Here is a 23,696-nt window from a genome sequence, read left to right as displayed (position 1 = left end):
GTAAATGTACTGTATGTTTGTAGAGATGGATCAAATGTCTTTTTATACTGATATACTTTAAGCTGCAATAAAATATAAATTTGTTATGAGAACATTTCGTTTTTTCGTGAGTGATCTTTTTCATTAAAACATCTTGCAGCATGGACTCATTGGAAAATGAAAGAAGAAATTGTGTATTATGCAATTATTTTGACCATACATATCCCTAATATTTCAACCTACCTAAGCTTTGGGTCTTTATCTTAGCAGACTTCAAACAAAAAAAACAAAGATGCATTTTCCTCCATTTTTGTTGTATGGCTTGTAAAAGGAGAGTTTTACTTCCAACTGTGATAAACATAAAGGTAATATTTTCCTGAGCCTTAAATCTCTAAACATGCTTAGACTTTAATAATATTAGACTGGCTGTTATATGAATAACATCAAAAATATATTTTTTATATATTTTATATATTTTTATATATAGTCTACAGTTTACTATAGTGCAGGGATCTTCAGCTGGGGAACGATTTTTTTATTTTTTATTGAGCAGATGGTCAAGGGCCCGGAACATAATTCCAAATAATTTGAAGACTACAAATTGACCACAAGAAGTCTAAAGAGATATAATGTTTAACTAAAACATTTCAAACCTTGCTTACGTTTGTCTACGACCACATCGTGTCTCTATTATGCGTGGGAATACTTGGGAACAGATTTCATAAATTAAAATCACTTAGACCTGATTTACTTGTGTTTTTTATGTCCAACAATGAAAATGCCACACACAAAACAAATCGGGTTTGAGGATAAACGCCGAAAATAAGGTCTGAGGTTAACACAGGCTTATGAGATGTTATACGTTTAGTTATATAAGGTAATATAAGTCCGTTAACATGACCTTTATGAAGGATTTATGTGCTTTAAGGCGGAGTTAGTGCATACAAACAGACGCCAACAGAGAGAAATAGTAATGGCGTCCTTTAGTAGGGACTCCTGCATGGTTCTTTGGACAACGTCTATTTATTTAATCATATTTATTTTTTATCAAGGATTCATACTGAGACCAATGTCTCTTTTACAGATGCCCTGAATTACAGAAAATACATCAAAATATAAATACAAAATGCAAGCAGAAAGAAAAACACGGTCATCAGTAATAAGGTCCTCAGTCATCTTTCTGAATTGGCCTTGCGGCACCAAAGCACCACATTTAAGAACATTTTGAAGATTGTTCTACAAATAAGGTGCAAAAAACTAAAAACGGATTTATTTAACTCAGTAGAGAACAAAGGAATTTCCAGCGTTATGTTAGCTGTCCTTGAGACAGGGTGCGGTAACTCGTATGTCTGATGTTTAGTAATGATGTTTGGTACAGTGGGATTTTTTTGTAAAAGGGCTTTATAAATGAAAACATAGCAATGTATCAACCTACGTGACATCGTAGAGGGCCAAGCAACTTTCTGGATGAGAATGCAGTGATGACTACTAAAATTGTTGCACGTAGTAAAGTCCTATGGAGAAAATGAATGGCGTTTTTGGATAAACGATAAAGGTATGTGGTAAACACAGGTTTAGGAGATATACGTTTTGTTCTATGATATAATCTTAATCAACTAACGTCACTTTTTGTGTATTTTAAAGAAATTATGTCATTTAAAAAAAAAAAGTAAAAAAAAAATATAAAGCACATAAAGGCTTCATAATTCATAAATATCATGTAAACTAAATCATAGAACAAAAGGTATAACATCTCCTATCCCCCTTGTGTTATTAATAACCTCAGACTTCATTTTATTAATTTTTTTGCTTAATATCAGGAATAAAAAAAGAACTCTCCCGTGATTGGCTGGTTTGAATCATGAAAAGACTCCGCCCCGCTCCGACACTTCCTCTTTCAATCCTATTGGTCGGTGGGAGGAGCAGAGGCTGACACGTCATTACAAACCCGTCCCTGATTCGCTTAGACAGCTCGGAACAATTTAAACGGTTTTCAGCGGCTGTTGAAGTCAAGTCGGACTAACGTTACTTTGTTGTCGTTTTGCAGAGAAATAAATGGCGGATATTACAATTTAATATATATATATATAGAAAGATTGTTGAGGTCACCTGTATTATAGAGTGAACTGCTATTGAAGCGAAACGGATTTTTATTTTTCTCGAAAACTGGAGGAGTTTTATGGTATGGAAGTTTTTTTTTGTGTGTGGCTATCGTTAGCTAGCCATCTTTGACTTTTAAAATCTCAACAACAACTCGCTAGATTGCTAAGGCAACACTGATTATCTTGTTTCTTACAACATGATCTGATTTTACTTTACATATTATTACAGGATATATATATATATATATTTAGCTAGCTGCTAACAAAGTTGTCCGGGAGACTGGTTACGTTAAAGCTAGGATCCACGACCGTAGTCTAACGTTACTTGAGTTTGCGGAAATGCGCGGGTTAGCTCGAAAATTCAAAAAATGGTAGCTAGTTAAAGTTAGCTAACTAGTTAGCCATTTTGTTACTGCACGCAAGGTGTCAATGAACATTTGGTTAAATGTAACGTTTCTGTTTTGTAGGTAATGTTTGAGGTATTGGATTGTTTGGAATTGTTATCGTGTCTCTTCGTTTTTTCCCCTCCTACATGTGTCTTTGTGTCAGATGTTTCGACTTGTACAATATTTTGTTATGTACGCAAAATGTCACCGTTTTGAAGGTTTTTTGTTGTTGTTGTTGGCCTTCCTCGTTAAAATGTAACTGCTGGCCAATTTAGTTGAAGCGTTAGAGTTTTGTGTGGAGGTTTCACCATCCCATCAAACGTTTGAAAACAATTTGATTTTTTCCCCCTGTTTTTATTTTCACCAGGTCGCAACCATGACCTCTGTACTGTCGTCGACTCATACCCTGATGCAGATGTTTAATGGGAAGATTCAGGAGTTCGCCAACGAGATAGAAAATGTCCACATGGTGTGGCTCGAAGAGATCCAGCAGGAAGCCAACCGCATGTTCTCAAGGTAGGAGGACTGAAGTTTACAGGGTGAAAAAAGACCCCGTCAGAATCAAATCCATTGGTCGGACTTCTTCTAGTCATTTGTGTCGTAATTATTTTGTTCAAACCGTGCGCTTAAAGCATTATACAAGCACGGTACATATAGTTGATTTGATTAAAATGCATAGTATGGGTTTATACTGTGTATATATGGAAAAATACACTGTAAAGAAATAGCGTCCGACCAAACCTTTTTTAGTTTTATGGGCATGATTTTTTAAATTTGTTTATTTTGCTCCCCAATTTCGTGATATCCAATTGAGAGTTAGTCTTGTCCCATCGCTGCAACTCCCATACGGACTCAGGAGAGTCGAAGGTTGAGAACCGTGAGTCCCCCTGAAAAACGACCCTGCCAAGCCGACACACTGCTCATTTAACCCGGAAGTCAGCCGCATAAATGCGTCAGAGGAAACACCGTACAGCTGGCGACCAAAGCCAGCGTGTGTGAGCGCGCCGGGACAAGCACATCCCAGCCGGCCAAACTCTCCCCTAACACAGATTACGCTGGGTCAATTGTGCGCAGCTTCATGGGTCTTCTGGTTGCGGCCCGGCTGCGACACAGCCCGGGATCGAACCCGGATATGTAGTGACGCCTCTACGCAGTGCCTTAGACCGCTGCGCCACATGGAAGGCCCCCAACCAATACATTATTTTTTTATCGGGGACAGCCCTACACCAAATAGTACCTAACCTGTAACTCCCAGTAATCAAATCACATTATCTGGTGTAACAATCTGTAGCTACTGTAATTTGTAATGATGGCCAGAAGGATTCATACTGCAACAGTTGACCCGTCTCTTCAGAGCCATATGAAACATTAGGACCTTCCTAATATTTAGTTGTCAGCCCCCCTTTTCCCTCAGAACAACCTCAATACGTCGCAACATGGTGCTGAAAGCGTTCCACAGGAATGCTGGCAATGGTTGACGCCCAATGCTTTCCACAGTTGTGTCAAGTTGACTGAAAACTGAGTGTGGAAAAACACAGCAGCATTGCAGTTCTTGACACAGACCGGTGTGCATGTCACCTACTACCATACCCCGGCATTTGAATCTTTTGTCTTGCCCCATTCACCCTCTGAATGGCACACACACACAATTAATGTCTCAATTGTTTTGAGGCTTAAAAAAAAATCATTCTTTAAACTGTCTCCTCCTTCTTTATCTACACTGATTGAAGTGGATTTAACAAGTGACATCAATAAGTGATCATAGCTTTTCACCTGGATAGTCTGTCATGGAAAGAGCAGATGTTCTTAATGTTTTGTATATTCACAATATTTTTCCCCCTTCTTCTCCAGAACCAATCATATTCACATTTTTATTTTCCTTCCTATCTCAGTGACTTCAGTGCGGAGCCAGAATTGATGCCAAAGACTCCGTCGCAGAAGAAGAGCAACCGTAGGAAGCGTCTATCCGTGGGTCAGAATGAGAACCGTACCAAGAGACGGTAAGTTATTGTGTTAGTTTTACTACTACAGTAGGTTTCTAAGTCTCAGACAGAACAGCCTTTTTTTTTTTTTTTTATCAACTTCCATCTGGTCAGTCTTCATGTGACACTGTACATTTTACTATAGGAATCAGAATCATCTCCATTCACCAAGAGCATGTACCAGGAATTTGACCTTAACAATAAACAGAGTAACATCCTGACTAGACCGGTCCCGCATGTGACCTTCATCGTGTACATTATAATTTTACCCCACCAGGCACGTTAATGACACACAGGTTTAAATACCAAAACTAACTGTGAACCTACAATATTAATTTGAGGACGGGTTAAAACACGTATTTAGTTTTGTTCTGTAAGATGAACAGTAAGTTTATTTTTTTTAACTGACATCCATATGGTTGTCCTTTTTTTAGCTGGTTCTTTGAAAGAATTTTGACCCGAGGTCATACAAAATAGTTTTTCTCTAATCCTGACGACTAATCCACAAATAAAAAATGGGGAAACAACTCAAACGATCTTTTAATTAATCTGTCCTCGTTCATCTTTCAAGCACCCTCATGGGTTTGTATCTTTGTGAAAACCAATGAGGTCTGCTATAACGCCTCCCGTCTGCTATAATGCCTCCCGTCTGCTATAATGCCTCCCGTCTGCTATAATGCCTCCCGTCTGCTATAATGCCTCCCGTCTGCTGTAACGCCTCCCGTCTGCTGTAACGCCTCCCGTCTGCTGTAACGCCTCCCGTCTGCTGTAACGCCTCCCCCCGTCTGCTGTAACGCCTCCCCCCGTCTGCTGTAACGCCTCCCCCCGTCTGCTGTAACGCCTCCCCCCGTCTGCTGTAACGCCTCCCCCCGTCTGCTGTAACGCCTCCCCCCGTCTGCTGTAACGCCTCCCCGTCTGCCGTAACGCCTCCCCGTCTGCCGTAACGCCTCCCCGTCTGCCGTAACGCCTCCCCGTCTGCCGTAACGCCTCCCCGTCTGCCGTAACGCCTCCCCCGTCTGCTGTAACGCCTCCCCCGTCTGCCGTAACGCCTCCCCCGTCTGCCGTAACGCCTCCCCCGTCTGCCGTAACGCCTCCCCCGCTATAATGCTATCTTTGTCATCCCTGCAGCTTCTCAAAGGGTAAACGCAGCAACCTGCGTCGCTCCTCTGTGTCCACCTCCCTGAACCTGATAGCCGAGGATGATGGAGGATCTCCGTTCACACTGGAAGAGATCATCAAGCCCCCTCGTTCCCGCAGAGCCAAACAGACTACACAGCCTGAGGCGGCAGCACCCGCTCAGACCACCAACTCTCAGCAGGAGGAGCCAAAGGAGATGGAGGCTTCTGGCAAACACATCCAGGAGGAGAGGATGCAGCCCGAGGAAGCTGAGAGGAAGAAGGAGTCGTCCAGCCTTGTCACCTCCCAGCCCCCGTGTCTAACACCTCCTCAGACCCAGAATCACGTAGCTGAAGCCATAGTCAAGATCTCTGCCTCGGAGCGGCGTTCAGCAGAGCTCCAGACGAACCCCGACCCAGAGCGCTCTCCGAGCCGCACCGCCACTAAGATAGCCATCGCTGCCGGCGCCACGCCCCCGGGTCCCAGGAGGAGCTCCGTGAGACACTCCCTGACCGTGCGACGCTCCCTGGCGGGGCTGAGACACAGCATGACCCAGGAGTCTGTCCGCAGAGCCTCCAGGAGATCCTTCCTGAAGAAGAAGGCTCGTATGGGTAGCTCCGCCTGCAGCAGTGACGTCAGCGGGCACGGTGAGTGACGAGATATGATTTGTGAGCGGTGGAGGCTGCCGGAGGGGGAGGAAGGCTCATACTAATTCCTGGAATGGTGTCAAACGCGTCTTTTTGATGTTTCATACTTTTCCGTTGACTCTATTCCAGCCATTTATCATGATTCTCCCTCCCTCAGCAGCCTCCACTGGATGTGAGCGATATGGTTTGGTGTGCAGCCCCCCCCTCAGATTACTAATTTACCGCTACGCTTAGTCTGAGTTGAGTGCCTTTTTTTTTGTTTTTTTGCAATTTATCTCTACATATTATGCCTTGACAATGTAATTATATATAGATATAGATAGATAAGAGCGTCTGCTAAATGATGTAAATGTGTGTGTGTATATTACTGTGCTAATGAGTGATAGTATTGTTTTTTTCTGTCCGCTGTAGAAGATGTGTGGATGGAAACTGATGGACATGAGGTCCAGGTGCAGACTGATGGGTGAGTGAAAACATTTTATTAGGTCAACTTATTTATTTTATTTTTTTATCAACCATTGTCTTGTCTGAATGTATAAAGACGCCTGTTGTAATTGGTATGTGAATGATGTAGACTACGGTAGGCTTGGGCGGTATACCGGGATTTTTGGAAATAGCCATGAGGTGATTTTACAATACTGTTAACTATTTACATTTATTTATATAAAAATGTGAATATTGATAGCAACTTTTTTAAGTAAATACCTGCAGTCAACAATATGTTAGGAGATAAAGCAGATGGGGTTCTTCATTTCACCTGTTACCATAGTTCCCAGTGTTTTTTTGTTTTACAAGCGCGCGCCGACGAGAGACCGGAGGAGATGGTCTAGTTACAGGATGGAATTCACAACTAACTGTTGGTCAGCTAAATATCTTATACCTCTAAAGTTAAACTGTCTAGAATGTGCTAAATGCTCTGTACTTGTGGCGTATGGTCTGCTAATTTAGAAGCTAGTTAGCTAGTTTAGCTTGCTAACAGTGATCCTGGATCAAGAGCCTTGCTGTTTTTAATATTTGTTTTGTGCGCGCAGCAAACTGTCTAATATTTTAGTTGCTAACCTTCGGGTTACAATAGCGCCCCCTTGTGTTCAGTGCCGGTATTACCGAATGTCCTAGTACGGCACAAGGTCGGTATGACAATCTGGATACTGCCCAAGCCTATGTAACAGTATAGCTTTCCGTCCCTCTCCTCGCCCCAACCTGGGTTCGAACCAGGGACCCTCTGCACACATCAACAACTGACACCCCCACGAAGCATCGTTACCCATCGAGCCACAAAAGCAGCGGCAGAGCAAAGGGGAACAACCACTTCAGGTCTCGGAGCGAGTGACGTCACCTGATTGGAAACGCTATTAGCGCGCACCACCGCTAACTAGCTAGCCATTTCACACCGGCTACACCACCGCTAACTAGCTAGCCATTTCACACCGGCTACACCACCGCTAACTAGCTAGCCATTTCACACCGGCTACACCACCGCTAACTAGCTAGCCATTTCACACCGGCTACACCACCGCTAACTAGCTAGCCATTTCACACCGGCTACACCACCGCTAACTAGCTAGCCATTTCACACCGGCTACACCCAGACCAAAGGGGGGGGGTATTCATTAAGAACTGAACGGAATCTAACAGACGCAAACTGAACAAAAACCAGGGCGGGAAACGACCTGAATTTGTCCAACAGAACGTTTTCGTTGCACTTTTTTGTTGTTGTTGCTTGTGAAACTTTTTTTTTTTGTAACGGTGTGCGACTAATGAATACACCCTAGGTTATTATGCATCTGATTACGCTGTTGTCTATGGCAGGGTGTTGTCAGAGGAGCCTGCAAAGACTGATACTGACAGCCCAGCTCCTGAGACTTCTTCTCCCGAGGTAGGAAACATCCACATTGTACCCGAATGATACATTTATCTAAAATATCCTTTTTTATATCAGGCTTAGGGTCAATACACGATGTAGAAGGAAAATTCAAATTCAGATGTTCCTCATTTACTTCCTGAAATGGAATTGACCCCCCCCCCAATCCTGATTTTTGAGTAGTTGATGTCTGTCTGTCTCTACTGTTTCTCTCTGTTCCTCATGTAAATATATTGATGATCATAGTGAAATTATTCCCTAATTATTTTTATTTTTTTATTTGAGCAGGAGAACACGGTGCAGAACCACCCAGGGGTTCTCAGTGTTGCAGAAGTTCGTCGCTTCACTCGCTCCATGGCCCAGACCACTCCCACCATGCCGCCGCCAGCCTCCATCATCAGCAAAGCCAAGACCGCCACGCCAGACTCTGGATCAGGTGCAGACCGTCATTAACTCACACACACACTCATCAGCAAAGACTGGCACACATACCGAAGCTGCGCCACGTACATGCATAAATATATCTCCCCCTTTCTTCTGAATCATGTTTATAACGTCAATAGGTTACAGCTATGCTTTAGAGAGGGAGGGCCATGTAGCCAACGTGTGTGTGTGTGTGTGTGGCAAAGGTATTTAGATGTATTGGTGGGTTAACAGGTTTGTGTTCTTTAGATGGCAGTGGTAAGAAGCCACCGTCAAGTCTGGGTCCTCGTCTCAGTGCCAAGCGCAGAGCAGCTGCCGATGAATTCCAGAGCCCAAGGAAGAAGCCATCGCCTCCTGTTAAGAGCCAGAGTGTAAGAACCAAGATATACACCTGCATTGCTTGCTGTTTGGGGGTTTTAGGCTGGGTTTCTGTACAGCACTTTGAGAATATCAGCTGATGTAAGAAGGGCTATAAAAATACATTTGATTTGATGTTGTCTACTGTAGGTGAGGCCCAACATGAGGTCATTCCTCCACACTGTCCAGAAGAACCAGATGCTGATGATGACCCCGAGCTCTCTGGGTCGCAACACGGTCATGAAGTCCTTCATTAAACACACCACGCCAGGCAGAGCCGACCTCAAGGTTAGTCTACAGATCACTATTCGTTTTAGGGGCTCCCCAATTATTTATTTTTTTGCGACGTGATATTTCCTGAATAATTCCCTGCCTTCGTGACATTATCCTCAAATATCATTAAAATTGGCCCATCTCTCTCTCTCTCGCCCCTCTATGTTGTCATGATCACATCATAACCATTTTGTGATCTTAAAAAAAAAAAAAAATTGCCAAACGTTTAGGAAGTTTTGAAAATCAAATCACAATGTTACCAGACAACATATGTAGCCTTGTTAATTGGATCTCTCTTTCCCTGTCCCCTCTACAGTCAGGCTGTGGTGTAGTGGTATGTATCAGAGTAATATGGTGTGGTATGTGTGAGTGGGGGGGGGGGGGTGTTTGGTATTTGTGTGCTCTAACTGGTACACGCCACTTGTCGTCCCCCCACACCATCTCGAGTTAACGTTGGGTTCTAAAGGGGCAACAAAGGCTGGGGCTTTTGTGATTTTTAGATTTCATCAGATTTATGTCTAATGTGTTTTTAGGGCACCTACACACATCAAGCGCTTTACCGGCTCTTTGCAAGGACATACGTTTGCCTCCTCACTAACTAAATGAAATACAAGGACTTGGCCTTCCCCCCCCGCTGCAAATGTGTCTAGGTGCCCTTCAGGATGGGTTTTATTTTAGAAATCACCCGTGGTGCCTTTAGTCCCGTATTAATCTTATTCCCTCTTCATGGGCTCCCGTTTCCATTTAATACTACCACGGATTTCACTCAGTCCCAAATGAGATGCCACTAGAATGTAAAAAAAAAATATATATATAAAAAAATAAACATTTTTAATGCCATGTAACTCTTATCAGATTCCTAAGTGTAATTTTCTTCTAGGAAAGAGAACGCCTGAAACTGGAAGCACTAAAGAAGAAGCAAGAGCAAGAAGAAGAGAGGAAGAAGAAGATGGACGAAGACAAGAGGAGAAAACAGGAAGAGATGAAGAAGAAGAGGGATGAACGGCTGCGGAGGGTTGTCGAGGCCCGGGTGAAGGAGGAACAGAAAGAGGAGGAGAAAAAAAAGAAGATTGAGCAGAAGATGCTTCAGATTGATGAGAAACACGACAAGGTGAGATGTGGACGAGAAACGGGGCGAGATGCGGACGAGAAACGGGGCGAGATGCGGACGAGAAACGGGGCGAGATGCGGACGAGAAACGGGGCGAGATGCGGACGAGAAACGGGGCGAGATGCGGACGAAACGGGCGAGATGCGGACGAAACGGGCGAGATGCGGACGAAAGCGGGCGAGATGCGGACGAAACGGGGCGAGATGCGGACGAAAGCGGGCGAGATGCGGACGAAACGGGGCGAGATGCGGACGAGAAGCGGGGCGAGATGCGGACGAGAAGCGGGGCGAGATGCGGACGAGAAGCGGGGCGAGATGCGGACGAGATGCGGGGCGGGGCGAGATGCGGACGAGAAGCGGGCGGGGCGAGATGCGGACGAAACGGGCGGGGCGAGATGCGGACGAAAGCGGGCGAGATGCGGACGGGCGAGATGCGGGACGGGCGAGATGCGGACGAGATGCGGGCGGGGCGAGATGCGGACGAAGCGGGCGGGGCGAGATGCGGACGAAACGGGCGGGGCGAGATGCGGACGAAACGGACGGGCGAGATGCGGACGAAGCGGGACGGGCGAGATGCGGACGAAGCGGAGCGGGCGAGATGCGGACGAAGCGGAGCGGGCGAGATGCGGACGAAAGCGGGCGGGCGAGATGCGGACGAAAGGCGGGCGAGATGCGGACGAAAGCGGGCGGGGCGAGATGCGGACGAAGCGGGGCGAGATGCGGACGAAAGCGGGCGAGATGCGGACGAAGCGGGGCGAGATGCGGACGAGATGCGAGGCGGGGCGAGATGCGGGCGGGCGAGATGCGGGCGGGCGAGATGCGGACGAGAAGCGGGCGAGATGCGGACGAAAGCGGGACGGGGCGAGATGCGGACGAGAAGCGGGGCGGGGCGAGATGCGGACGGGAAACGGGGCGGGGCGAGATGCGGACGGAAACGGGACGGGGCGAGATGCGGACGAGAAACGGAGCGAGATGCGGACGGGCGGGGTGAGATGCGGACGAGAAACGGGGCGGGGTGAGATGCGGACGAGAAACGGGGCGGGGCGAGATGCGGACGAGAAACGGGGCCGGGCGAGATGCGGACGAGAAACACCACTTTACTGAATGATGAACGGGTGACATCTGACGCAGAGGTGAAGCTACGGTAATGCGGTCGTGTTCATTTGGGCACAAACCGCCTTACAGTCGAGTGCAAAGGGGAGACACTATCTGAACTTGTCCAATAGGAAACTCTTGTTTTCGTAAAACAGCTGCGAGTAGAGCGCGTGGCGGAGGAGAAAGCCAAAAAGAAGATGGCCACCAAACGCCAGGAGGAGCTGGAACTGAGGAGAAAGATGGAGGAGGACGCCAGGAGAAGGAAGATTCAACAGTCTGTAAGACACTCCTACCATTGTTTATGTTGAACTTAAGCTTTTTTTTTTTCCTTCTACTTTCCATTTATTAGTAGTAGTAGTTGTTGTTGTTAAGTTCATGTTTTAGGTATCCCTATATTTCTGTTATTACGGGGCCATCAGTAAGTCAAGTGTGCGCCTGCGCAGAGAGTCTTGTTGTTGATGGACCTAGCCCGAGAGTGTAATGGCTACCTTGTAGTGTGTTCATACGGTATAGTAAACTTTGTTCAACTGGAGCCTTGTCGTTGTGTCATTTCCAGTTAACGGTAGTAGTAGTAGTAGTAGGATTTATTTTGTAATATGCAGATATTGGAGAGGTAGACAGAATGCCGCCCATAGGAGAGGTAGAATCCGTACCCAGTCTTGACATTGCCCGCTAGACCAGCCCCAAGGACAGCCATTTTGTTGGGGTGTTTTTGTGTTAAAAAAAATAATAATAATTTAATTGACTTGGATGCCTCCTTGAAGGCATATGTGGATTGTTAAATGTTTGACCCTTGACCCAGGAGGAGGAGGAGAAGCGTCAGCAGGAGCTGCAGGCAAAGAGGAGAGCCGAAGAAGAGCAGGAGAGGGCTCGTAAGATGACTGAGGCCCGACGAGCCCTGGAGCTGAAGAAGGAACTAGAACGAGAACTGGAGAGAGACAGACAAGCATCCGCCGAGAGGTAGTCTTCCTCTTACGGAATTACCACAACTGCTGATTTGTAAAACGGGCTTTTGTTTGATCTTCTATCAAACTGGCAATTGCCATCGTTTATTGTTGATGTTCGAAGCTTTGGACTGTGAATTTTTTTTTTTTAATGTGGAGACGGAGAAGGCTGCTGCTGAATATTGTGTCTGTTTCAGGGAGCGGGTAGAGAGAGAGAAGGCCATTGCTCTTCAGAGAGAAGTGGAGAGAGCTGCCCGGGAGAAGGAGAGGAGAGAGTTGGAGAAGAGGAAGAAGGTAAGTCATGCAGCTTCAACCATACCTGTCTTGTCTTGTTTGGATTAACCATTCATTTAACATGTCTGTTCCTGTCTTAAACATTGTGTAGACTTGGTTTGAAGTTACTTTCAGATTTGTACATAACATTTAAAAGGTGTTAATATCGGGGACTTTGTACATGTACACTTTCGGTTAGAAGACGCTAACGGTAGGTTGAAGTACAAATGAAACATTAATTTTTATTCTGTCAATAGGAGGAGCAACAGAGGCAGGCTGAGGAGGAGAGACAGCGAGAAGCTGAGAGACTCGCGGAGCGACAGCGAGAAGCTGAGAGACTCGCGGAGCGACAGCGAGAAGCTGAGAGACTCGCGGAGCGACAGCGAGAAGCTGAGAGACTCGCGGAGAGACAGCGAGAAGCTGAGAGACTCGCGGAGCGACAGCGAGAAGCCGCTAAGAGCCACCTGACTGCTGAAGTTCAGGTGAGAACACTTCTTCTCTACTTTGACAGGTAAAAATCAATCTGGTAGTAGCTCCACTTGTCCTCTGATATGTTAGGTGGGAGTTTCACCATATTGCTTAGACCAATCAAATCCTCTCAGATCTCCACTAGGGAGCAGAGAGCATCGACTAGATATGCGTGGGAATACTTGGGAACAGATTTCGAAAATGAAAATCACTTGGTGTTGATTTTCCTGGTGTTTTGTCCAACGATGACAATTTGTTGGCTTCCGGTTTGGGTGGGGGACCCTGGTGTCGGGCCACGGGGGAAGAGGTGGGATTGGCCCCAACATATGACTATAACATCGAGGAAGGGGCGCTTGTGATTACATGGCGCCTCCATTGTTTTCAATGTAAACTTTTTTTCCCCCTTCCTATTTGTCCCTTGCGGCTGGAAGGAGTTGAAGCCTAATGGTTTGTCAGTAATAATTTTCCTAATCTCTGCAAAGTCTTGTGTATCTCATTGGAGGATATTGATCCTGTGGTAGAATGTATAGACCGATGTTCGTGTGCACTTCTCCTGTTCCCTCCTATAGCCCGTGGTGTTGAAGACGCCTGTAGGGAAGGGAGGAGTCCTCAACGTCACAGTGGATATCGAGGTATGGATAACACTCTCCGTTAGAGCCATAGTCGGTAGAGCGTGACGCTTGCAACGCCAGGGTTGTTGGGTTCGATTCCCAAACATGACTAAGTCGCTTTGGATGATAAAAGCATCTGATAAATGGAAATAAGTCTCGTCTGTTGTAGGAGATGAGGACTCACTCTCAATGTGACTTCTAATGTGGCTGGACCTACTTTATCAATCTAATCAAATGTATTTATATAGCCCTTCTTACAGCAGCTGATATCTCAAAGTGCTGTACAGAAACCCAGCCTAAAACCCCAAACAGCAAGCAATGCAGGTGTAGAAGCACGGTGGCTAGGAAAAACTCCCTAGAAAGGCCAAAACCTAGGAAGAAACCTAGAGATCCATCCAACCTTAGCTAGGTGCAGAAATCACACCAACTTGTCTGTTTTAATTCTAAGAGAAGAATAAATGATAAACACGTGTGTATGTAATCCCAGATTTTTGTCTTTGTCTTCCTGCAGCAGTCTCCCCAGTCATATGAGATCACTCCTAAGGGGGGCAACAAGCCTGTTGTTCTCAACACCAACCCTGAGGACTATGGGATGGATCAGAACAGTGATGACTCTACCGATGACGAATCCGCACCAAGGAAACCCATCCCCACATGGGCTGAGGGTACGTTTTACTGACTTATTTAGGCCTCGTAGCAACACGCGGGTGCATAACCCCTCCGCACAAGGCCTCGTAGCAACACGCGGGTGCGTAACCCCTCCGCACAAGGCCTCGTAGCAACACGCGGGTGCGTAACCCCTCCGCACAAGGCCTCGTTGATGCCTTTTTTACTGTGCTCTTAAAGGAATAGTTTGAGATTTTGGTAATAAAGCTGGTGGGGGGGGGGTTTCTACATACCCAGAGTCAGGTGAACTCATGGATGTCATTTTAATGTCTCTGCGCAGTTTGAAGGAAAGTTAAGAGTTTATGGTGCCGTTGCTAACTAGCCATTAGCACAACGACTGGAAGCATGATGGCAAAGTACCAGCTTTTAATACCTACAAGGCCTTAGTCGTGATGCTAAAAGTGAACTCATTCTTCCCTCCCCTCTAGGCAACCAACTGAAGCAGTCGATGATGAAGCAATATTTCCACCCAGCTGACGTGGACTCTCACTACGGGGCGATTGAACCGCCAAAGTTGGACCGCATCTTCTGCAAGAGCAAACCTCGCTACTTTAAGCGTACCAGCTCTGCTGTCTGGCACTCACCACCTCGAATGGGAGCTCTACCCCTTTAAACACTGGGAACTGGGATAAAATTGGTTTTATTTTTCATTTTGGTTATGTTCGTTCTTTCATGTATTATATTAAGAATAGCTGGTGGACACTTGGAAGAGAAGTTCAGTTAGTGTACAACTTTTTCTTTACCTTTTTTTTTTCCTCTTTTAATTCTTTTAAAAAATAAATCTTGTATAAATTAAAATTTCTTCTGAATAAAATGGATTTAACATCTCCAACTTTTTGAAGATGGTCATTTAAAAAAAAAAAAGTTGTTCGCATGAAGGGAAATCCATCGAAACTATTTAACAGTCAAGGATCACAACTTGGAAGGTAACTGTACAACCAATTTATTAAAAAAAAAACAAGGGACTTGTGGGTTAAACATGAGTCACTCATCTGTGCAGAAATAGCTGGTGATTTCAACTAACCACAAACGTTATTCTATATAGTGTAACAATATCATTTACAATAAAATACATTTTCTGCACATTGAGAAAAAAATAATCAGGTATATCTCATACATACAAGTAGCTCACAAATGTGAATACGGATATAATCTGTTTTTGTATCCCTGACTCCTTTTTATTACAGCGCTGTAAATATGCATTTATTGAATTGTGATTTATAACGCATTAAGGAGCACTACATTCTGTTTTTACATTTTATAAATATGGAGATGGGACTACACTACAGCATTTTAAAATGAACATGTTTTGGCAGTGTTGAGGACTTTAATTCTGAAAAAAAAAAGGGTAGGTGATGCTGTAGTCCGTCAGAAACAAACTCACCCAGTCAACACAGCCTTTATATTATTCATGTATTTAACCTTTTATTTAACTGGATGAGTGGAAACCATCTGGAGAGAGTCGAGCAGCAGACCTTCATACACCTCCCGAGGTAACAGGGTGTTTCTACTGTCATTTCTACTATAGCTGTATAATATTATTATTACCGGGCTGTATTTATTGCATTATTCGTTGCATTATTGATCCACTTTTGCACCTCTGCTACTAGATAGCTAACGTTACCTGTTAGCGACAATAACCTTGACTAGTTTTATAAGCGCCTTGTCATGGATCATAAGGGAGCAGGCGAAATAAACTAGATAACTAAAGTTAAAAACCTCGTTAAATATCCGAGCTGTTATTATTAGCTAAGGACGTTGTAAACCCGTATTATCGGCATATTCTACAGCGTTTAACAAATATATCACCTTGTGATCAAGCCATCAATGTTTTTTGTGATTTATTGGTGTCGTAAAAAATGTTAGCTAACCGGTTAGCATTTAGCATGTTTGACATTTCAGTGGAAATACTAACGTTACTACGATCAGCTTTTTGATAAGCGGGTTTTTATTTATTTATTTAACCTTTTATTTAACCAGGTAGGTTAGTTGAGAACAAGTTCTCATTTACAATTGCGACCTGGCCAAGATAAAACAAAGCAGTTTGACACATACAGCAACACAGTTACACATGGAATAAACAAATCAAATCAAATGTATTTATATAGCCCTTCTTACATCAGCTGATATCTCAAAGTGCTGTACAGAAACCCAGCCTCAAACCCCAAACAGCAAGCAATGCAGGTGTAGAAGCACGGTGGCTAGGAAAAACTCCCTAGGAAGGCAAGGAACCTAGGAAGAAACCTAGAGAGGAACCAGGCTATGAGGGGTGGCCAGTCCTCTTCTGGCTGTGCCGGGGTAGAGATTATAACAGAACATGGCCTAGAACACAGTTACACATGGAGTAAACAACACAGTTACACATGGAGTAAACAACACAGTTACACATGGAGTAAACAAAACATACAGTCAATAATACTGTTTAGCAAAAAACTGTGCCGTATTATAGGCCCCCAGTTATTGACCACCTTACTATTTTATTCAATTACAAGATATGTCCGTTTTTAATTTAGTTTAAAAAAAGAGACGCCGTCCTCGTATCCTAAGGGATTACCAGATAGTTGACTATGGTAACGTTAGTGGGCGAGACTTCCAGGAGAAATGACTTGCCTGTCCAAGTTATCGTGGCGTAGCCCTGTGGTTCTTCACCAACATCTTCTGTGTTGTAACCAAATAATGTCTCTCTTTATTTTACAGATTCAGCTTGTTGTTCTAATAATACTAACATGTAAATGAGTATGCTGGATATTAAATGGTGTGTGTGGTCTGTCGTGCAGTAGAATTTTACAATATACAGCGCGTCCCACAAAATGTGTGTGTGTGTGTATATACAGTTGAAGTCGGAAGTTTACATACGCCTCAGCCAAATACATTTAAACTCAGTTTGTCACAATTCCTGACATTTTAATCCTAGTAAAAATGCCCTGTCTTAGGTCAGTTAGGATCACCACTTTATTTTAAGAATGTGAAATGTCAGAATAATAGTAGAGAGAATGATTTATTTCAGCTTTTATTTCTTTCATCACATTCCCAGTGGGTCAGAAGTTTACATACACTCAATTAGTATTTGGTAGCATTGCCTTTAAATTGTTTAACTTGGGTCAAATGTTTCGGGTAGCCTTCCACAAGCTTCCCACAATAAGTTGGGTGAATTTTGGCCAATTCCTCCGGAATGACCTGGTGTAACTGAGTCAGGTTTGTAGGCCTCCTTGTTCGCACACGCTTTTTCAGGCCACTCCAATACCTTGACTTTGTTGTCCTTAAGCCATTTTGCCACAACTTTGGAATTATGCTTGGGGTCATTGTCCATTTGGAAAACCCATTTGCGACCAAGCTTGAACTTCCTGACTGATGTCTTGAGATGTTGCTTCAATATATCCACATCATTTTCCTTTCCTCATGACGCCAACTATTTTGTGAAGTGCACCAGTCCCTCCTGCAGCAAAGCTACCACACAACATGATGCTGCCACCCCTTGTGCTTCACGGTTGGGATGGTGTTCTTCGGCTTGCAATCCTCCCCCTTTTTCCTCCAAACATAACGATGGTCATTATGGCCAAACAGTTCTATTTTTGTTTCATCAGACCAGAGGACATTTCTCCAAAAAGTACGATCTTTGTCCCCATGTGCAGTTACAAACCGTAGTCTGGCTTTTTTATGCCGGTTTTGGAGCAGTGGCTTCTTCCTTGCTGAGTGGCCTTTCAGGTTATGTCGATTTTGGACTCATTTTACTGTGGATATAGATACTTTTGTACCTGTTTCCTCCAGCATCTTCACAAGGTCCTTTGCTGTTGTTCTGAGATTGATTTGCACTTTTCGCACCAAAGTACGTTCATCTCTAGGAGACAGAACGCGTCTCCTTCCTGAGCGGTATGATGGCTGCGTGGTCCCATGGTGTTTATACTTGCGTACTATTGTTTGTACAGATGAACGTGGTACCTTTAGACGTTTGGAAATTGCTCCCAAGGATGAACCAGTCTTTTAGAGGTCTACAATTTTTTTTCTGAGGTCTTGGCTGATTTCTTTAGATTTTCCCATGATGTCAAGCAAAGAGGCACTAACTTTGTAGGTATGCCTTGAAATACATCCACAGGTACACCTCCAATTGATTCAAATGATGTCAATTAGCCTATCAGAAGCTTCTAAAGCCATGACACCATTTTCTGGAATTTTCCAAGCTGTTTAAAGGCACCAGTCGACTTAGTGTATGTAAACTTCTGACCCACTGGAATTGTGATACAGTGAATTATAAGTGAAATAATCTGTCTGTAATCAATTGTCGGAAAAATTATTTGTGTCATGCACAAAGTAGATGTCCTAACCGACTTGTCAAAACTATAGTTTGTTAACAAGAATTTTGTGGAGTGGTTGAAAAACGAGTGTTAATGACTCCAACCTGATTGGATATAAACTTCCGACTTCGACTGTAGCATCAAGACGTTGACAAGGTTATAAATAAATTATTTTTAATTGAAATAATAATTGTGTCCTTAAAAATTTGCTTTCATCAAAGACTCCTCCATTTGCAGCCTTGCAGAACCTTTGGCATTCTAGTCGTCAATTTGTTGAGGTAATCTGAAGTAGTGATGGGTCGTTCGTGAACGAGTCGCCTCTAAGAGCTCTCGTAGGTGAACATTGGGATCCGGCTCGCATATCAGAAGAGCCGAATCTTTTTATAAAAATATTGTGTAAAAAAAAATATATGAATAATCAAAAGATTTAAAATGAATATAATTAACTAATTCAAAGAATGATAAAAGTAATAAAATAAGATAGACTGAGCAGACAGGCCTAAATGTTCAAGCACACACATTCGTTCTAACAGCCTCACCTGTTATTCCTGTCAATCAGACACGCAGTGTCAACCAATGAACCAAAGTTGCGTGAAAAAGCCAACTCACTCACAGTCACACACTTAGCAGCCGAGGAGAGAGAGGAAGGACAGCTGTGAAAACAACAGCTGGAAAATGAATCGGAAGCACAGTAGCATTTGGATGTATTTTAATAATGTCGACAACGTTAGAAAACAGTGTAGAATTTGACAAAAGAAAATCTCATATTAAGCCGGTTCTACGCACAACCTACAGCGGCAGATGCGAACTGTGCACCCAACCGTGAAGCTAGCTGTAGCAGAGCTTCCAGAAACTAGCGGGTCTGCTAGTGATAGTGGTAGAGTCAGCACCTCCACAGGTGGAGATGTATCCACTCAGTCCAGTAGACCTGCTAGAGATAGTGGTGGAATCAGCACCTCCACACGTGGAGATGTATCCACTCAGTCCAGTAGACCTGCTAGAGATAGTGATGGAGTCAGCACCTCCACACGTGGAGATGTATCCACTCAGTCCAGTAGACCTGCTAGAGATAGTGATGGAGTCAGCACCTCCACACGTGGAGATGTATCCACTCAGTCCAGTAGACCTGCTAGAGATAGTGGTGGAATCAGCACCTCCACACGTGGACATGAATCCACTCAGTCCAGTAGACCTACTCCGCCACCCACAGCAACACAGTCTTCTATGGACCAGTTTATGCCAAACGTCTATGTCTGTATCAAAACAAGGCCAAATTGATATTGCATCGGCTAAAATGATTGCCACCGATTTCCAGCTATTTGCGATCGTGGAGGACAGAGGTTTAAGAAATTAAAGCAATTAGACTATCCAATGTACACATTTCCAAGCAGGAAAACCACTTTCTTAAATCACTTATTCCACAACTGTACGAGAGCACACAGGCTTCAGTGGGGGAAAGAGTCCAGAAAGCTACTGCAGTTTGCCTTACCACTGACTGCTGGACATCAAGGGTAACCACATCTTACATGTCGGTTACATGTCACTTCATTGAAGAATTTTTAATGTCTAGCTGTCTTTTGCCAAGTTCCTCAGAGAACTTGGCAGAGGAACTGTTGAGAGTGGCCAGAGAATGGCAAGTAGATGGAAAAGTGGTCTGTTGTCTTAGCGACAATGCAGCTAACATAACCAAAGCCATGAAAATTTTAAAATGGACCCATCATCCATGTCTTGTCCACACAATCAACCTGATTTGTAAAAGGATACTCTGAAGGTGATGAAGCCCACTGTGGATAAAGTGAAAGCAGCTGTGGAATACTTCCACAGGAGCACAGTAGGTGCTGAAAAACTAAAGTCCACACAACGCCAGATGAGGATGCCTGAGCTGAGGCCTAAACAAGACTGCACTACAAGGTGGAATTCAACAACATTTTATATGTTGAAGCGGTTTCTTGAGTCAAAGAATGCCATCATCTCTACCCTGGCCATTGTCAATGCATCTGTTGATGCTCTGATCCAAGAGGAATGGGAGGTGGTGGAGCAGGAGGTGTCCTGTAACCCTTTAAGCAGGTCACTGTGGAGAGCAGTGGAGAGAGGTGTACAGTAAGCAGTTATTACTACATCATTATTTAATCCAGTATTATATATATGTATATATATATATAGATATATAGATATATATATATATATATATATAGATATATAGATGAGAATGTAGTATCAGTAGACAAAACATGAACCTGAACTAATAAGTTACTGTTCTCTCTCTTCAGCTATGTGACAGCCTCACAAATGATACTCTTGTGTAAAGGGTCTGCAGCGAATCACAGCCTGCCGCCAGAGAGGAAGTAAACGTAACCACAGGACATGTGACGGAGTGGATGGACCCCCTATGTTCATCAATGGACAGGAAGATACACAGAATGGAATATAATTTAATATACATTAAAAAAAAGTTAGACTTTAAATGCAAACGTTTAATAGCATTCTTTTTTTCATAACAAACCAGTGCATTTTTAAATACATTGTGGTTAAAGCTAGAGTATGATTTCATTTAATAATTTCATTAGAATCGGTTTAACACCAATCATAGTCAAACTATCGCAAACTGTTTGACTTGAAAAAAATACAAAAACATATATATATATATATATTAAAGAGCCATTTGGGAGCCAAAAGAGACGACTCTTTTTGGTGAGCTGAGCCGAACGAGCTGAGCCGAACGAGCTGAGCCGAACGAGCTGAGCCGAACGAGCTGAGTCACTGCCCATCACTAATCTGAAAGGGATTTCACCCCATGTTTCCTGAGGCACCTCCCACAAATTGGATTGGCTTGATGGGCACTTCTTACGTACCATACGGTCAAGCTTCTCCCACAACAGCTCAATAGGGTTGAGATCCGGTGACGGTGGTGGCCACTCCATTATAGACCAGAATACCAGCTGACTGCTTCTTCCCTAAATAGTTCTTGCATAGTTTGGAGCTGTCCTTTGGGTCATTGTCCTGTCGTAGGAGGAAATTGGCTCCAGTTAAGCGCCGTCCACAGGGTATGGCATGGCGTTGCAAAATGGAGTCCTTCTTCAAGATCCCTTTTACCCTGTACAAATCTCCCACTTTACCACCACCAAAGCAGCCCCAGACCATCACATTGCCTCCACCATGATGACAGATGGCGCCAAGCACTCCTCCAGCATCTTTTCATTTTTTTCTGAGTCTCACGAATGTTCTTCTTTGTGATCCGAACACCTCAAACTTACATTAGTCTGTCCATAACACTTTTTTTCCCCCAATTCTTCCTCTGTCCAGTGTCTGTGTTCTTTTGCCCATCTTAATCTTTTCTTTTTATTGGCCAGTCTGAGATACGGCTTTTTCTTTGCAACTCTGCCTAGAAGGCCAGCATCCCGGAGTCGCCTCTTCACTGTTGACGTTGAGACTGGTGTTTTGAAGGTACTATTTAATGAAGCTGCCAGTTGAGGACTTGTGAGGCGTCTGTTTCTCAAACTAGACTCTCTAATGTACTTGTCCTCTTGCTCAGTTGTGCACCGGGGCCTCCCACTCCTCTTTCTATTCTTGTTAGAGCCAGTTTGCGCTGTTCTCTGAAGGGAGTAGTACACAACGTTGTATGAGATCTCACATGGAATAGCCTCCATTTCTCAGAACAAGAATAGACTGACGAGTTTCAGAAGAAAGATCTTTGTTTCTGGCCATTTTTAGCCTGTAATCGAACCAACAAATGTTGATGCTCCAGATACTCAACTAGTCTAAAGAAGGCCAGTTTTATTGCTTCTTTAATCAGAACAACAGTGTTTCAGCTGTGCTAACATAATTGCAAAAGTGTTTTCTAATGATCAATTAGCCTTTTTAAAATTATAAACTTGGATTAGCCAACACAACGTGCCATTGGAACACAGGAGTGATGGTTGCTGATAATGGACCTCTGTACGCCTATGTAGATATTCCATAAAAAATCTGCCGTTTCCAGCTACAATAGTCATTTACAACATTAACAATGTGTACACTGTATTTCTGATTAATTTGATGTTATTTTAATGGACTTTTATTTTTATATTTGTTTATATTGCCCCTTTTCTGCTATAACAGCCTCCACTCTTCTGGGAAGGCGTCCCACTAGATATTGAAACATTGCTGCGGGGACTTGCTTCAATTCAGTCACAAGAACATTAGTGAGGTTGGTAACTGATGTTGGGAGATTAGGCCTGGCTCGCAGTTGTTCCAATTCATTCCAAAGGTGTTCGATGGGGTTGAGGTCAGGGCTCTGTGCAGGCCAGTCAAGTTCTTCCACACCGATCTTGACAAACAATTTCTGTATGGACCTCGCTTTGTGTGTGCATGGGGGAATTGTCATGCTGAAACAGGAAAGGGCCTTCCCTAAACTGTTGCCACGAAGTGGGAAGCACAGAATCGTCATTGTATGCTGTAGCGTTAAGATTTCCCTTGACTGGAGCTGAACCATGAAAAACAGCCCCAGACCATTATTCCTCATCCACCAAACTTTACAGTTGACACTATGCATTGGGGCAGGTAGAGTTCTCCTGGCATCCGCCAAACCCAGATTTGTCCGTCGGACTGCAAAATCAGTGAAGCACGATTCATCACTCCAGAGAACACATTTCCACTGCTCCAGAGTCCAATGGCGGCGAGCTTTACACCACTCCAGCCGATACTTGGCATTGCGCATAGTGATCGTAGGCTTGTGTGAGGCTGCTCTGTCATGGAAACCCATTTCATGAAGCTCCAGACGAGCCGTTCTTGTGCAGACTTTGCTTCCAAAGGCAGTTTGTAACTCGGTAGTGAGTGTTGCAACCAAGGACAGAAAATGTTTACGTGCTTCAGCACTCGCCGGTCCCGTTCTGTGAGCTTGTGTGGCCTACCACTTCGTGGCTGAGCCGTTGTTGCTCCTAGACGTTTCCACTTCACAATAACAACACTTACAGTTGACTGGGGGCAGCTCTAGCAGGGCAGAAATTTGATGAACTGACTTGTTGGAAAGGTGGCATCCTATGACGGTGCCATGTTGAAAGTCACTGAGCTCTTCAGTACGGGCCATTCTACTGCCAATGTTTGTCTATGGAGATTGCATGGCCGTGTGCTTGA

General features: G+C 44.0%; 2 protein-coding genes across 7 annotated transcripts in view; both read left to right on the top strand.

Annotated features, from left to right (window-relative positions):
* Window positions 1–1,328: 1,328 nt before the first annotated feature.
* incenp (inner centromere protein) lies at window positions 1,329–15,124 on the top strand. 6 transcript variants are annotated; one of them, XM_045687187.1, is made up of 18 exons: window positions 1,329–1,534; window positions 2,835–2,983; window positions 4,360–4,467; window positions 5,578–6,212; window positions 6,624–6,675; window positions 8,022–8,088; window positions 8,362–8,509; window positions 8,746–8,867; window positions 9,004–9,141; window positions 9,443–9,460; window positions 10,007–10,237; window positions 11,462–11,608; window positions 12,133–12,290; window positions 12,472–12,568; window positions 12,805–13,029; window positions 13,585–13,647; window positions 14,138–14,291; window positions 14,721–15,124. In XM_045687187.1, the coding sequence occupies exons 2-18, from the start codon at window positions 2,844–2,846 to the stop codon at window positions 14,903–14,905; spliced, it is 2,688 nt and encodes an 895-aa protein (XP_045543143.1). In that variant the 5' UTR covers window positions 1,329–1,534; window positions 2,835–2,843; the 3' UTR covers window positions 14,906–15,124.
* Window positions 15,125–15,751: 627 nt separating this feature from the next.
* fth1b (ferritin, heavy polypeptide 1b) overlaps window positions 15,752–23,696 on the top strand; it is a 29,123-nt gene continuing 21,178 nt past the window's right edge. The window contains 1 exon segment of the mRNA NM_001146488.1: window positions 15,752–15,785. The gene's annotated coding sequence lies outside the window, so the exon portion shown is untranslated.

Source organism: Salmo salar, chromosome ssa10 (assembly GCF_905237065.1).
Source record: "Salmo salar chromosome ssa10, Ssal_v3.1, whole genome shotgun sequence".
NCBI lineage: Eukaryota > Metazoa > Chordata > Actinopteri > Salmoniformes > Salmonidae > Salmo > Salmo salar.
Note: the sequence above shows the minus strand (reverse complement) of the source record. Positions and strands in the feature narration are given on the sequence as shown.

Coding starts and splice junctions, on each gene's coding strand:
- incenp (XM_045687186.1), top strand. Junction 8,510..8,745: donor CACGCCAGACTCTGGATCAG/GTGCAGACCGTC, acceptor TGTGTTCTTTAG/ATGGCAGTGGTAAGAAGCCA. Junction 13,648..14,137: donor ACGTCACAGTGGATATCGAG/GTATGGATAACA, acceptor GTCTTCCTGCAG/CAGTCTCCCCAGTCATATGA.